This window comes from Astyanax mexicanus, chromosome 9 (genome assembly GCF_023375975.1).
Source record: "Astyanax mexicanus isolate ESR-SI-001 chromosome 9, AstMex3_surface, whole genome shotgun sequence".
Taxonomy (NCBI): domain Eukaryota; kingdom Metazoa; phylum Chordata; class Actinopteri; order Characiformes; family Acestrorhamphidae; genus Astyanax; species Astyanax mexicanus.
Window position 1 is genome coordinate 14746148 of NC_064416.1, and position 16559 is coordinate 14762706.

The 16559-nt window shown below is 38.2% G+C and overlaps 1 protein-coding gene across 4 annotated transcripts in view; it reads right to left on the reverse strand.

The window, feature by feature from the left end:
* Positions 1-16559, reverse strand: part of shank3a (SH3 and multiple ankyrin repeat domains 3a) — a 475306-nt gene that overhangs the window by 25589 nt on the left and 433158 nt on the right. For all 4 annotated transcript variants that reach the window (XM_049483671.1, XM_049483669.1, XM_049483670.1 and 1 more), the window contains one exon: positions 4192-4274. In XM_049483671.1, coding sequence (XP_049339628.1) covers positions 4192-4274 — 83 coding nt within the window. The remainder of the gene's footprint in view (positions 1-4191; positions 4275-16559) is intronic.

Consider the following 16559-nt stretch of genomic DNA (forward strand, 5'->3'; position numbering starts at 1 on the left):
TGTGACCAAACACATAAAAGCCACAAAGTCTTCAGATCCTCAGCTTCAGAATGCTTGATGCTCTTCCCTACAGAAGATCTCTTTGAGTTTTCCTCTCAGGTTTGAGCTGCTTCATCTCTGAAGCATCTTAAATAATCTTTTAATTCAATTTTTATGTATGCATATTAATACTGGTGTGAATAAACCCTTGGTAACTTAGTAATGTTTGAGCAAAAACACTGTAATATGACCTAAAATAAATTAACCATTGTTTTATATAAAGTAGTCTGGATTTTCAAAGACTTATTTTTGATTTAATCTAATACCTACTTAAAATCTCCCATGTTTCAAAATGACACTGGTTAGGCAAAACATAAATTACTTAAACTCAATCTCAACTTACAGCTATACTCACTCAACTCAGCAATAGTCTCACTGTTGCTCACAGCTTGAGAATGCTTGATGCTCTTCCCTACAGAAGATCTCTTTGAGTTTTCCTCTCAGGTTTGAGCTGCTTCATTTCTGAAGCATCTTAAATAATCTTTTAATTCGATTTTTTATGTATGCATATTAATACTGGTGTGAATAAACCCTTGGTAACTATTGTTGAACTGATAGATGTGAATTCCAAGCTTGGATTCATCTTCACAATCCCTACTGGGGGATCATCCTTCCTATTTGTGCTCAAAAGCCAAAAAGTCAACCATCACTGTGCACATTTTCTCTGTTTGAACATCTCTTAACTCTTCAAAAAGTGTTTTTTTTTAAGTGTTTTTAAGAAAAAGGTATTGATAAAATATATAAAACTTTCCCTGGTTACATGTTTTTTCTTTATGAAGGAAACTTTTATATGGTTCTTCATATATGAATTGTGACACTTTGTTGTTTTATTCTATAAACTAAAGACAACATTTCTCCCAAATTCCCAATAAAAATATTGTTATTTAGCGCATTTATTTGCAGAAAATGTGAAATAGCTGAAATAAAATAGATGCAGAGCTTTCAGACCTCAAATAATGCAAATTGAAAACAAGTTCATATTCATAAAGTTTTAAGAGTTCAGAAATCAATATTTGGTGGAATAACCCTGGTTTTTAGTCACAGTTTTCATGCATCTTAGCATGCTCTCCTCCACCAGTCTTACACACTGCTTTTGAATAACTTTATGCCTTTACTCCTTGTGCAAAAAAATTCAAGCAGTACAGCTTGGTTTGATTTATTGAATACTGAACATCCCAGCAGACATAATAACACACTTACGTCAGTAGTGCTCTTCTAATCTTGAATTTATTTTAGCCATGCTAGCAATGCTTTCCCCAAATGAAATGGCTCTTCTCTAGGACATTTATGTTTGTAAACATTTAAATTGATATTATATGGCAAGACAGTAGCTCAGAAATTGTAACAAGTGATAAAAAGTTTTTGATTTGATCTACAACCTTATATAGTATATTCCATTTTTCCTGCTAGCTAAGCCATTCCTGTCCTGGGTACATCTGCACAATTCTGCTGTGCACTTTATTACATTATATTCTTCCTGTGGGAATGCTGAGTCCCGGGAGTCTTAGAAGACAGCTGTAAAATGTCACTCTGTAGTGTGAAGAAATCTGTTTCCTTTCTGAGCCAATAACCTGGTTCAAACATGCTGAAATTACATATAAGCATGACATGTACATTTTTACATGTACACTGTAAAAACATGCACACACACAAATACTGCACAGAACAGTGCTTAAATGGGAAGAATCTTGCAGGATATTGGCTTTAATTTCTTGTTACATTAGCTAAACAATATACAATAAACACAATACAATTTATCTGCATTTAGCCAACTATGCAATGGTAGCATAATGTAGCAATTCATTTTAATGGATTGTAATGCAAAAATATTTGCTGCATGCTGTAGATCTATGATTAGAATAGCAGTACTGAGGTACACTTAAGATTAGAATAGCACTATTGATGCCTGTGAAGACCAGCATTTCAATTTGAGTGATGAGGTGAAAGAGTGTCATCTACACACCCAGGAAAAGAACAGACAGTTGTTCCCGTTCAGGCTCTGGCTGCTGATGACGAAGAAGCATGACCCAGGTTTTGAGCTTTTGATTCTCAGGCCACAGTTTCAGCAGCTTAGTTTGCCAAACCACCTAGAGCCCCAAAGCATCTCAGTCTCAAATGGAATTTACAGGTAAAGTACTTGTTGGTAACCAAATCTGTCATCTACAGACACTGGGCATATTCCTGGCTCTACTAAATTACGTATTTTAAGTTCCTTCAGTCTTGTGTTTGGTGTAATGATGCTCAGTTTAATTGATTTGATTGAAGTGTTTTCAATTTCCTACCAAAACACACCTTCTTTGGCTACATTTACAGTGTGTCTTTTGGGTGACTGTCCTGTTGATAGGTGAAGTGCCATATGGCTCCCAGTCACAATCCACTGGCAGTCAGGCACACTCCTGCCACAGTGTTTTACAGGATGGAGTGCTTTGCTTTGGATCATGAACAGATTCATGATCCATCATAGTGGAGCAGGTTAATCTTCCTCATCTCATCTGCACACAGGGCTTTGCTTCAGATCTCTACAGGCATTTTTATGTTCTTTTTGACAAACTGGATCTTGGCCTTTCTGTTCTTGGAGCTTAGCCATAGTTTATGGCCTGTGCTAGTTCCTCTGTTGTCATGTAGAGGTCATTCTTCTCTTTATGGCTGTCTTTGACACGTCTTTACTTACAGCTTTAATGGGGTTCTTGATCTATTGAATGGATTAAAAATGTTCCCTCATGATTTGCAACAGTCTTTGGCCATCTTCTGCTATAGTCTACTCTCATTCTAGTCACTTATTGTGGTTATGCATCAAAAAATAAGAGATATATTACTTTTATTTTTCCATTTGGTATAGTAAAGAATAAATAGAATTTCATAATTTCATAATTTACCTTATTTTTCGTACTATAAGGTGCATCAGATTATAAGGCACACTATTATTAAACATTTTTTTTCTGGTCTATTTTCAAACATTAGTTGCATTTGATTATAAGGCGCATTATGCAACACTAGTAAGAAACAGGGGAGTTGCCATATTTTCCTTCTAATTCAGCAGGTCTCACTGCTGGGCGATGGTAGGAGAGGTAACTAAGTTAAGTAAAGCTAAGCTAAGTAAAAAAGACTTTTATTCCTAAAAAAAAAAAAAAATGCAAATGATCATTGGATATTAATCTACCCCTTCTGCAAACTGTTTATTTGGGTGAGTAAAGTGCTTCTGTTTATTTATAGCAAGCTAAGATTTCCACATTTTCACTAAATGCAGCAGCATTTTCATTATAATTAGGGGCTAACCGCTTGCTAAATATGCAGGCTACAGTTCGATATACTCACCTCTGAATGGCGAAAGAGCTAGCACTTAGCAGCTATTGCTAATGCTGCTCCAGCAGTGCTAGCCAGGGTTAGCAGCAGGCTACAGGCTGATAATACCTTTGAACGGTGAAAGAGCTAGCACTTAGTGGGTTAGTGGCTAATGCTAATACTGCTCATGTCTCTGTGCTGGAGAACTAAACTGAAACTCCTGTATAACTCATAACTCATTTCTGTTTTCCCATTTCTGAAATTCGGGGAAAAAAAATATTTGCACGGTATTAAAAAGGTCAAGTGTTCACTAAATATTTAAAATAGCAATTTTAAATTGGATTTTCTTCAAAAAGAAATGTACTAAATGGTGAGAAATTGGCAAAATAAATGCATTGATTAGTGCCAATAAATAATCATCCTTAATGTTTGAATTTAAGGAGCAGAATTAAATCTAATTTCAACAAATAAACTCTTTTTTCAGTAGTTTTTTTTTTTTTTTACCACCAATTATCTATTTTTGGGTTTAGCTTTAAATCTTTTAATAACATTAAACTGTTTCACATTACACAGACCCTATGAGAACAGACCAATGCAGCAATTAGTTTGACTGCAGTTCAAAGCACAGATATTATAAACTATGAACATGTCCTTCAAAGTCTTGGCTGACTGACCCTCACTCTATCACTCTATCGCAGATCACAGAATAGATTCAAGTGGCTTCCATGGTCAGGACTTCACAGCGCTCTATTCTCCTGCACTGTGAATGGGGCTGTAACTGCATTGTTCCTCTACTGCCAGGTGAATAGTGCTGTTATTCAGGTCAAGTCATTGTGTGGTTGATGAGCGGTTTCAGACGGGCAGGCTTACCTTTAGCTCCTCGCAGGACAAAGCCGAAACCTTCGTTCTCTTTCTTCTGCAGCACGGCATCCTTCTCCTCAATGATGTAATCACTAGGGAGGAGAGAGAAGAGGAGGCCCAGGTCAGAATCCAGCACCATGCCCAAGCAGGGGAGCCCTGGCTGGCCAGGACCAGCAGGCCTCAGTGGGTACCAGTACACTCTTTAGGCACCCTGCCTGAGTTGTCCAGAACAGAAATGTAGAGAGCAAAATAGATGTAGAGAATAAAAAATAATAAAAAACATAACAAAAACACCACAGTCCTCCTGTTGTTCTGCGGACAAGCCAATCAGGATAAAAGGTATGCTGGGGAGAAAGAGAATAGAGTAAAAAAAATGCACAGGTGGGAGTTTTCCTAGTCCCACTGCACTACTCCATAGCAGCCTGCATTACTGCATTAAGAGATTGGATAAAATGCTAATATCATCCCTTTTAGGCTATTAAAAAGAGGAGCAGAAATATGAGGACGTTCACCCCGCTCTCTCACTAACAGTGAGCAAAGCTGAGGTTAAAGACTGCTGTCTACTGAAAATTATTACACTGTGAGAGTGAGCTGCATTTAGTTAGAGTAAAGAGAGAGAGAGAGAGAGAAAGAGAGAGATAGTATTGTATTGCAAGGGTGGTCTCTTCCTCCCACTCCCCTACTCCTCCAACACACCCACACAGACGCATAACAGCCACTCGCGTACACAGAGCCCCCTCCCCTGAACTCCACCAGCAGCCATCTGTCTGGTTGTGTGGCGATGGCTATAGCTGGATCCATTAGTGCAAACAGCCGAGGCAGTTCTGTTCTTAGCTCATCTTACTCACTCACATAAGCTCAGACTCAGTCATCATCATACAACCATGAGCCACCTCTAACACCACGCAAATAACATTATTACGACCCACCTAGCAGCATTATTGTCCTGACGGACAGTTCTGGTGGAAACAGGAGAGTTGAGTTGCACATTGAATTTTGCTGTGATTTGAGCAGCCGTGGTTTTATGTTTTTTGGATACAATCCGGGTTAGCACCCGAACATCCCTTTCAGACAGCTTCCTCTTACAGCATCCACAGTTAATCCTGTTGGATGTGGTTCGTCCTTCTTGGTGGTATGCTGACATTATCCTGGATACCGTGACTCTTGATACATCACAAAGACTTGCTGTCTTGGTCACAGATGCGCCAGCAAGACGTGCACCAACAATTTGTCCTCTTTTGAACTCTGGTATGTCACCCATAATGTTGTGTGCATTGCAATATTTTGAGCAAAACTGTGCTTTTACCCTGCTGATTAAACCTTCACACTCTGATCTTACTGGTACAATGTGCAATTAATGAAGATTGGCCACCAGGCTGCTCCAATTTAGCCATGAAATCTCCCACACTAAAATGACAGGTGTTTCACTTTCATTGTCCAACCCCTGTATATGGTTGATGTTTATCTCTTCCAAAGTCGTCTTCTATTGGCAATTCTCAATCCTTCTCTACAAGGACTAGATTAGCTTTGTATGCATTTGCACATGTTCAGTTTGAAGTAGCTGTGTTCATTCATTAGAAAAGCCTTCTGCAATTGTTTGTAAATACATACTTCATTGTGGTGTCATTCAAAGCTGCGTCTGAGAGTCAGTCATGTCACAGTGTGCTGAGTTAGTGCTGGGGTATTGTTCTGATCAGTGTCTCGCTCCTGCCTTTGTCATACAGAATTATTATATTGCTCTCTCTTTCTCTTTCTCTCGCTCTGTCTGTGTGTCTCTCTTTCTCTCTCTGGGGTGTTCATCACTGCTGCATTAGGAGTGACAAGAACAAAATTGGGCAGTGAAGAATCAATTAGATCAATTACAGATGATTCCACTACATTAGTGCCTCGGGTTAACGAGACCGAGGCGAGATATCCTACAGGAGAGCAGATAAGCCTCCTGTGACGGGTGAGCTCACACTGGGGCCTCGGCTCTCTTCCCCTTCTGAGAGGAGCTTCACAGCGAGGCAGTGACCATAACCCACATAATAATCAATTTACAGTGCTTTATGTAAAAAAAAAATGGATCCATATTAATCACAGGCTTTCAGACCTTAGTAGACAGTAGACATCAGTGAATGTCAGAATTGGCTGGTCCTATCTGTGACACTGAAGCTACTGGGAATGCTGTAAAATGTAACAATCCACAGAATCCTCAGAAAGTAGATTTATATGAATTTAGCTGGGAAAGTAGTTCTGAAACTGGTACTCTGGGTCTCCAGTTGATCCACATATCTGCTAAATCCAGTGTACCAGTCCAAACTAATCCAGTTTATATGTGTTGTGAGCCAAAATCACCCCATCTGGTGCAGATGGGGTGAAGCATTACTAAATTCAAAGGTATAAGAGCAGGTTTGACATTGGGAGGTGACACATTTGCTGAAATTAATCAAAGCCCACCCTATAGTGACTTAATATTTTTTTTCTGTACTAGTAATACATGAGAAACACAAGAGGGAGGGCTATAATGTGTATTATTGGCAGCAGAACAAGACATTACCCAAAAGCCATTTTTATTGCAGGATATTTTTATTGTTGCGATTCATTGCTCTCATTACTGACCTCGGTGTAAAGCCGGTGTTGTGCCGAATTCAGCACCCCAGTCAGGAAAAGCACCCCCTACCGTAAGAAATAAGGAAAAATAAACGTCACCTGCAGTCTTTCCTGAGAGAGGGTGCTTTTCCTGGTGGGGGTGCTGAATTCGGCACCATAGTAATGCCGAAATCTGTACCCCCGCCATGAAAAGCACCTCCTCTCGGAAGCACGTACGCACCGTCCTCTTGATAAATGCGGTGATAATTGCTTTAGCTAACTTTAATTAGAAACATGCTCCTGATAGGAGGTGCTTTTCATGGAGGGGGTGCAGATTTCAGTGTGCTTTCAAAATTAAAGTTTTTTTTTTAAACAATTTCTGCTTTTTCTGTGTGGGGGACAAATCCACCTATTTCTGATATTATTTTTTATCATACCCCCTCTGGATCCTACGCCAATGACTAAAATATCCTGTGGCAAAAGATAGTCAAAAAAGAGATAAAGATTAGGACTAGAACTATCTAATAGTATAAAAAGTATGATTGAGTGCCCACTTTAATGTTTCTCTACATCAGAAACATTTGATCATTTCTTTTAATTAGTGGCCACCTGTCTGCTGACCCTCCAGCAGTAAAAGGCGCCTTCTGAGCCACTCCTATTAAATAGAGGACCCTAATTTAGTGATCTATAGCACCCCAGTCAACCATGGATCACACAGATGGAAACAGTGTCTTTAGTAATGTGATGGAGCAAAAACAATATGCCTCATGTGGCTCAAAATGTGCATAAGGCATGTACTAATTATCCAATTAATCATGGGTGTGTTTTGGACATAACGTCAAATAAACCAATCAGCATTTCACCTGCCATTGCCTTTAAGAGCCAAGTGAGCTCTGACTTTGGCTCGTTTGTATTTTAACAGCGGTTGTATCTTTGTGTCTCAGCAGAGGATACTGACCTGCACCCTCACGCTGTAAAGGTACAGCAGCTGCTCACAAGGGAACAGCAATGTTATTTTATTCTTTATTCTGTTTATTGTTGAGGTAAATTTTGGGTTTGCAGTCCCAGGTTAGGTTCTCCTATAATGGAGAAGTGTCATGCCAGATTATTTTGTCATATGCGGTGCATTCCAGGTTTTTAGAAGCAGGCATGACAGAAGTTGCCCTTTTATTTTTTGTCCCTGCCCTTCAAAAAGCGCACCACTGCTAAGATGACCTTTCAGGGTTAATGCTTCACTGTTTGGGGTTTTCTCATCTTTTCCTTTTCAAAATTCCGCTGCCAAAACACCACATGGACAAAAGTATTGGGACACCTGCTCATTTAGTTTTCTTTGAAATCAAGCGTATTAGAAAGATTTCATCCTGCTTTTGTATGAGTAACTGAACCTGTTTACACCTGGTCACTTCAATTTAGCTTTACTTAAGATGGGATTGACAACAGCAAGTATGAATTTAAGATTTAATATGTGGGCTATAATTTTAATTATTTGATATAAAACTAGATAGCAGAAAAACAAAATCAAAAAGTTCTTCCAAATATAACCATAAGCAGTAAAAAAAAACCCCACAAATAATTAAATATATATAGGGTAAATAATACAAAATAAACAGTGTGGAAAAAAAACAATTAAAACAATTAAAACAATAAAAAAGTAGGTATTAGGAGTATTAGGATATATTTGGAAAACACCAATCCACATAAAAATGCACATATAAACACAATACATCCAAGACACATTTAAACTACATTACAGCATCTATCTCTTCAATATTTAATCATTCAACGAGCTAAGCTCCTCCCGGTATAACTGACACACTAATCAATCATTGTGCAATGTTCTAATTTACATATTCCATCCCACACAGCATTCAGACTTCAGTCTGACTTCAGTAAGACTAAAGTGTAAAATCCTATCACAATACAATCCAGATACTACTCACATGAAGTGACCTGGTGTAAATAAGGTCACTGTCTAGGGATGGCTTTACACTAGATGTTGAAGAACTGCTGTGAGGCTTTGATTGCATTCAGTGACAGAGGTTTAGTGAGGTCAGGATGATGGATGATCACCACCCTACTTCATCTTTCCCAACTCTCCAACACATCCCAAAAGCATCGCATGGAGGACCATCATTCCAAAGAACACAGTTCCACTGCTCCACAGCTCAATGCTATCTATCTATCTATCTATCTATCTATCTATCTATCTATCTATCTATCTATCTATCTATCTATCTATCTATCTATCTATCTATCTATCTATCTATCTATCTGTCTGTCTGTCTGTCTGTCTGTCTATTCAATTCAATTCAATTTTATTTACATAGCGCTTTTTACAACAAAGGTTGTCACAAAGCAGCTTTACAGGAAAAACAGGTCCACCTGTTTCCTGCTGGAAAATGAAATCTGCATCTTCATAAAAGTTGTCAGCAAAGGGAAGCACTGACTTTGGTCTTGATAGAACACAGTGGACCAACACCAGCAGATGACATGTCTCTCCAAACCATCACTGATCATCAGTAAATTTAGAATTTCATTTGTAAATCAAGGGAGCAGAGTCTGGAGGAAGAGTGGAGAGACACAGTCTAAGCTGCTTGAGGTCTAGAGTAAAGTTTCCACAATCAGTGATGGTTTGGAGAGACATGTCATCTGCTGGTGTTGATCCACTGTGTTTTATCAAGTCTAAAGTCAGTGCATTTTTGTTTTCCCACAAAATCTTACAGCACTTCATGCTTCCCTCTGCTACTGACAACTTTTATAGAGATGTGGATTTTATTTTCCAGCAGGACTTGGCACACTGCCCACACTTCCAAAAGTACCAATTGGTCTTATATAATATTCTAATTTTCTGAGACACTGATTTTTGGGTTTTCATTGGCTCTACTGTATAATCATCAACAATAAAATAAATAAAGGTTTAAAATAGATCACTGTGTTTTTAGTACATCTATATAATATATGAGTTTCACATTTTGAACAGAGTTACTGAAATAAAGTTACTTTTCTCAATGATATTCAATTTTTTTGAGATGCACTAGTATAGTGTTTTTAATATTTTGAACATGTTTGGTCCATTGTAGGATACATTGGATTTATATCTCTCGTTTGTTCTCTATGGACGTAAGTGGACCTCTAAGACGCGTTTGAGTGCCCTTCTTTAGGCCACCGCTGGCATTAGACATGCTGCTAATAGATTCATGTTAAAGTAGCTGAACACATTCATTAGAAGTGGTGTCCACAAACATTTGGACATGTAGTGTAAGCAACTTGTGAGCTTAAGAAGCATGACAAATTGAATTCTACTTAACTAGAGCTTTAAGAAATACTTCATGAGATAAAAGCCAACTAGGAGAACAATGAAGAAAAATGAGGAGGAACCAGTGAGCATCTTATTTGCATAATGCTGACCAGCCCTTTTCATTTGCAGCTTTCCTTCAGTATTAGCAGCATTAGCATTTTTAGGTGGAGGATTAAAAGATGTCTTGATAATGAGACGGTGTAATGCATTCCTCCTTGCTTACTGCAAAACTTTTATAGAGAGGATTATACAGCCCTCCCAGCGCTGAACTGTGGAGCAGAGGAACTGTTCACTGGAATGATGGTGCTCTAGCCAGTACTTCTGGATGAGCTGGGAAGGAGTGATTATTAAACATCCTGACTAAATCTCTAGTAGAAGAATGCAATCAAATCCTCACAGCAATGCTCTAAAATCTAATAGAAACCATGTAATGAACTGTAGATACAGTTACTCCAACAAAAGCATGATTAATTCTTAAAATAAAATAGAACAAAAAGAGACTGTTACAAAAGCAACAATGAATGAGCAAGAATCCCTATACTATTGTCCATAGAGAGCACACCAATACAGTACTGTCCAAAAGTAGAAACACCTGCACTTACATTTAAAGTCAAAGCAAATAAATGTTAAATTAATTTTCTATCTGGAGATCAGTTAATTAAAATATACAGAATAAATATGGACGCCCAAAGCCTTGCACTGGTGGACCATAAAAACTGCTGTTTTTGGACCTGTTTTCCATCTACAGGGGTTGGACAATGAAACTGAAACACCTGTCATTTTAGGGTGGGAGGCTTTATGGCTAAATTGGAGCAGCCTGGTGGCCGATCTTCATTAATCGCACATTGCACCAGTAAGAGTAGAGTGTGAAGGTTCAATTAGCAGATTTAGAGCACAGTTTTGCTCAAAATATTGCAATGCACACAACATTATGGGTGACATACCAGAGTTCAAAAGAGTACAAATTGTTGGTGGACATCTTGCTGCTGCATCTGTGACCAAGACAGCAAGTCTTCGTGATGTATCAAGAGCCACGGTATCCAGGGTAATGTCAGCATACCACCAAGAAGGACGAACCACATCCAACAGGATTAACTGTGGACGCTGTAAGAGGAAGCTGTCTGAAAGGGATGTTCGGGTGCTAACCTGGATTGTATCCAAAAAACATAAAACCACGGCTGATCAAATCACGGCAGAATTCAATGTGCACCTCAGCTCTCCTGTTTCCACCAGAACTGTCCGTCACCACAATAAATTATTGTGGTCTAAAACCAGGTGTTTCAGTTTCATTGTCCAACCTCTGTACATATAATATAAAATAGGAAAACATACTGACATTGGATATTTAATAAACCCAAAATACTAACAAAAATATAATCTAACGAATTTCAAAAGGTAAAAATGAAAAAATATATAAAATTAAATAAAAAAGGCAAAGATCCCAAAGTACATAAACTGCATTTGGGCAACAAAACCAAACAAAGAAATATAAAAAAAACAAAGAAATGAACAAAAACAACCATTTACAAATTGATACTGGATATTTAATTAACACCTCTTAACACCTCTAACAAACTAACTACTTCTAACCTCATTTCCTTCTTCCCCTTCTTCACTCCTCTATCCCATTATTTCCCTTTGACCTCCTTAGGCCCTATCTAAATATGTTTTTACCTTTAACTTCTATTACTTTTTTACTTCACTGTTGTAAGTCACTTTGGACAAAAGCGTCTGCCAATGTAATGTAATGTAATGTAATGTAATGCAATGTAATTAACAAGCAGACAAAATCCAAGGCACTGAATACACATAGCGAGTGAAGTAGCAGCATACCTCTAATTCCCTCTGTAAAATGGACAAACAGTAGACTAGAAAAAAAAAGTCAAAAAACAGGATGCGCTCCCAAATACTTCTCACGTGCTGAATTCGCAGTAGGTATCTGTGAGTCTAATAAATACATTGAATATTATACGAGTGCTGTCCGATCCTCTTCAAATCAGCCGAGTCCACATATCTTCTTTTTATGTGGAATTTCAGTGCACAGCAGTGCACACGTTAGCATGTTAGCAAAGCTACGTGCTTTCTCAAATTCTTAACGCTTGCACGCAGTAATGGGCTGTGTTTGGCGTGCAGTGTGAGCTCCTATGTCGCTCCTATGTGTCAGTCGGAGTGTACAGTGTGAACATATGAATCGCAAGTGTTGTTTGTACATGACAAACAATTGAAACGTGCAGTGTGAGCTCTCCATATACCCGACTAAAAAAAAAAAAATCACACTGTGTTCGTCTGGCTTTAATTATTTCACGCAAGCCTTCCACTCAGCTTAGAGTGCAACTGCTGATGTCTAGTAGCTGCAAATACTGAATCTACACAGTTATCTCTGAAACTGAAAACAGTTCATATGGGCGAGTAAAGCACTTTTTAAGCTCCTTAACCCGTAAACAGAACATATACTGGCTGCACCGGTATAGTACAGTATATGTGTCAATAAAAAGCTAGATGCCATTGTGTAAAACATTCTCAGTAAATACGTCTAAAATGATGTGTACACATTCAATTATAACCACTTTTCCTTCTTCTTTCTGAAGATAAGAGTTTTGTTCAGACAGTGATTGTACGTATGCTTGTCCTGGTTGTTCTATATCTGATGATATCTGAGGTGAAGGTTTTTCAATTCATCCACAGGAAGGTGTTTTTTTTTCTGACAGTGCTTTGGCCCTCGGTGTTTTCTTTAACAACACAGAAGAACACTACACTGAACAGAACAGCAGAGTGAGTCAGCTTAACCCACCGGTCCAGACAGAACGTAACATTCCCCGGTAAAAAAAAAAAAAAAAACAATTCTCAGAAATAAAGAATCACATTTCATACAATATCTAATCCAACAGCCAGTTTTGCTGGTTCACCAGGTCTGGTGGTTGTAAGGATTTACATTTTCTCTGTATATTTTAATTATGGTTGTATAAACTATATATGTTAGTCCTGCTGAGAAAATGCACTGTTTGTATCTCCAACCAAACTGATTGTACTCCTTTAGGGCAGGTCCTTAAGCTCCAATCCATGGTCATTCTGACCCAGACTCATCTTTTTCCTACCATTAAATTCTATTATTTTCTATATTATTTCTAACCATTCAGGAAATCCTGGCTATTCTTCTCAAAAACAGATCTACTGAAAATGTATGAAACAAAATCCATTTAAAAAGCTAGTCTTTCTGAACTAGAAAAGCAAAAGAATAGGTTTAAATAATAACATGATCACAGTAATAAGCCATATAATTGCTTTCAAAAGATGCTTTCCAATAGTGTAAAACCTTGTAGGAAATATGAACCAATAAAATTCCTTTGGAAATTTTGAAGATACAGGGTTTGGACAATGAAACTGAAACACCTGATTTTTGGTGCAATGGACAGTTCTGGTGGAAACAGGAGAGTTGAGGTGCACATTGAATTCTGCCGTGATTTAGGCAGCCGCGGTTTTATGTTTTTTGGATACAATCCGGGTTAGCACCCGAACATCCCTTTCAGACAGCTTCCTCTTACAGTGTCCACAGTTAATCCTGTTGGATGTGGTTCTTTCTTCTTGGTGGTATGCTGACATTACCCTGGATACCGTGGCTCTTGATACATCACAAAGAATTGCTGTCTTGGTCACAGATGCGCCAGCAAGACGTGCACCAACAATTTGTCCTCTTTTGAACTCTGGTATGTCTCCCTTAATGTTGTGTGCATTGCAATATTTGGTGCAAAACTGTGCTCTAAATCTGCTAATTGAACCTTTACACTCTTCACGCTCTTACTGGTACAATGTGCAATTAATGAAGATTGGCCACCAGGCTGCTCCAATTTAGCCATGAAACTTCCAACACTAAAATGAGAGGTGTTTCAGTTTCATTGTCCAACCCCTGTAGATGTTTAGTTGTTGTCAAATTTATAAAGCTAAAAGGACACCAATACCACTGATACACACACTGACTGTGATTTTGCCACATGCTATTACCATATATGTTCTGTACATGTGTGTTTTCCTGCTGTATGATGTGAAAATGACTCTCTCCTGTTGCTCATTTCTCTCCATGCTCTGCTTTGTTTCTGATTCTAAGCTGCGTTCAGTTGGCAGACCTCCACACCACTCAGACGCATCCTCACTTAAATCTCTGCTCTGTTCCCCGCTAAACACACACAATTACACACACATTACAGTGACACAAAGGACTGCACATCTAGAGCAAAGAAAATGACGCTTAATGCGAACTTGGTGTTCAGAGAGTGAATGAAACTCAATTTATATGGGAATTTAGGATCAGCGAGGAACAAAGCAAGTTAAAGCTGTTTTTTTTTCAGGGGACAAAGGAACAAACCAAAGTCTCATTCAATCACTTCAGAAAAGGTTGGGACAGTATGGAAATGCAAGGGAAAAAAGCACAGTGTTTCTTTCCATTTGCTTTGACTTTAATTTAATCGCAGACAGACGCAATACTTATTTTTGTCTGCTCACTGTCATTTTATTTGTTAACCCAAAAATATATAAAAAACTGTATCAAAGACCCTTAAAAAGTTGTGTAAAGTTCCTTACAGCACATTCTCAGTCATTTTAACTCATGAAGTCACTTAGTGACATCTACTGAACATCCTGAGAGCATCACAGAACAGTGTGAAAATCTGTGTTCGATCATCTGACCTTTACAGAGTATATGAGTGCTGGATTAGTTCCGGAGATAAAACTAGCTCCTTTTAAAAGTCTTTTTTTGTTTTTACAGCTCTGTTCAAAATGTTTATTTAAGATAAAATAATCCTTTACTGAGCCCACAATGGGGAAATTTGCAATACATTCAATAGAACTAGTTCTAGACTTAAATTTTGAATTATAAATTATAAAACTGTTGTTGTGTCATATGTGTTACATCAAGATTTTAACCTTAAATTTTTTTAAGCTGCTTATTGAATGCATTATTTGATTTAGTTTTGAAACTGGAATAATACAAAGAAATGGGTCTGGGCTCATAAGGATTAATATGCATCTATCATGCATGGAACACATTCTAAAAGCAGTTTAGAAGTTTAGGAAATGTTTAGGGCTGGTAATGAGGTAAAACTAATAAGTCTTAGAGATGGTGGTTCTCTTAAACCATGGTTCTCAGTTGGAAAAGGGTGGAGTGTCCTCTCCGGGTTAAGAATGAGTTGTTGCACCAAAAAGTGGAGGAGTATCTTGGGATTTTGTTCACGAGTGAGAAAAGGACGGAGTGTGAGGTTGACCGGTGGCTCAGTACAGCATCTGCCGTGTTGCAGACTCTGAGCTGGTCTGTTGTAGGAAAGAGAGGGCGGAGCAGGAAGGCAAAGCTCTCTGTTTACTGGTTTATCTATGTTCCTATTCTCACCTATGGCCATGAGCATTGGGGAGTGACCGAATGAATGAGATTGTGAATACAAACAGAGGAAATGAGTTTCCATGTTGAGAGGAGCCATATATATGGAGTGAATTTTGTGCCAAAAGTTTTGCACAAAAAATAATTAAATCCGCAATCAAAATTTTAAGAATTAAAAGGAAAAATTGTATGTTGCAAATTCAAAAGAGAAAAAATATGACAGATACATATTTTAAAAAAAATACTTGGTTACTTTATTGTTCTTTGCAGTTACTTAAAAATTATTTCACTTTGGATTTTGTCAGTCTTTGCTTTCATTTGTGTGTTTTTGTGGATTTTCTGTGGATTCTTGTGGATTTTGCTGTTAAAGACTTTTGCTGCTGGAATCTCTTGTTTGCTTCTGCTTCAGTTTTTTGTTTCTGAGTTTTTACGGGTGGGCGTGGCTTAGAAGAAAGTGTTCCCCTTGAAACTACATACAACCTTTCGATTCTTAAAATTTTGTTTGCAGATTTCATTTTTTGTGTAAAACGTTTGACACAAAATTCACTCCATATGAATGCCTCTCTAGTAAGGTGTTTTGGGCATGTCCGACCGGGAAGAGACCCTGAGAGACTATATCTCTCAGTTGGCCTGGGAACACATTGGCATCCCCCCAGAAGAGCTGAAAAAGGTAGCTGGGAAGACAGAGGTCTGGGCCTCTATGCTAAGGCTGCTGCTCCTGTGACCCAGACCCCCAGACAAGCGGTAGATGATGGAATGAGTCTTAGAGGAGCAAAGATGGGTAGATGATCTCTAGTTTGTCAACAAATGCATGAACTGTAGAGGAATGAGACTCAAGCTTTACTCTGTATTGGGAACTTTTAATGAAGCAACTTTGGTCAGCAACAGCATTCACTTTTGTTGTTTGCTTTTCTCGGACTCTGTGTCAGTCTGTGGTCCCACTACTGTATATGTATCTCAAAAAAAAAGATTGGAAAGTCTTTGTACACTTTTCTCCTGCATAATATCATTAACTACCTCTACAATGCAGAGTTCCATTCACAAATGCCACTTAAACTTTACTGTGCAAAACAGGTGCTTTATATTAACCATGTGAAGAAGCAGTGTTGACTTCTCTGGGCTCAGAAGCAGCTAAGGTGGACC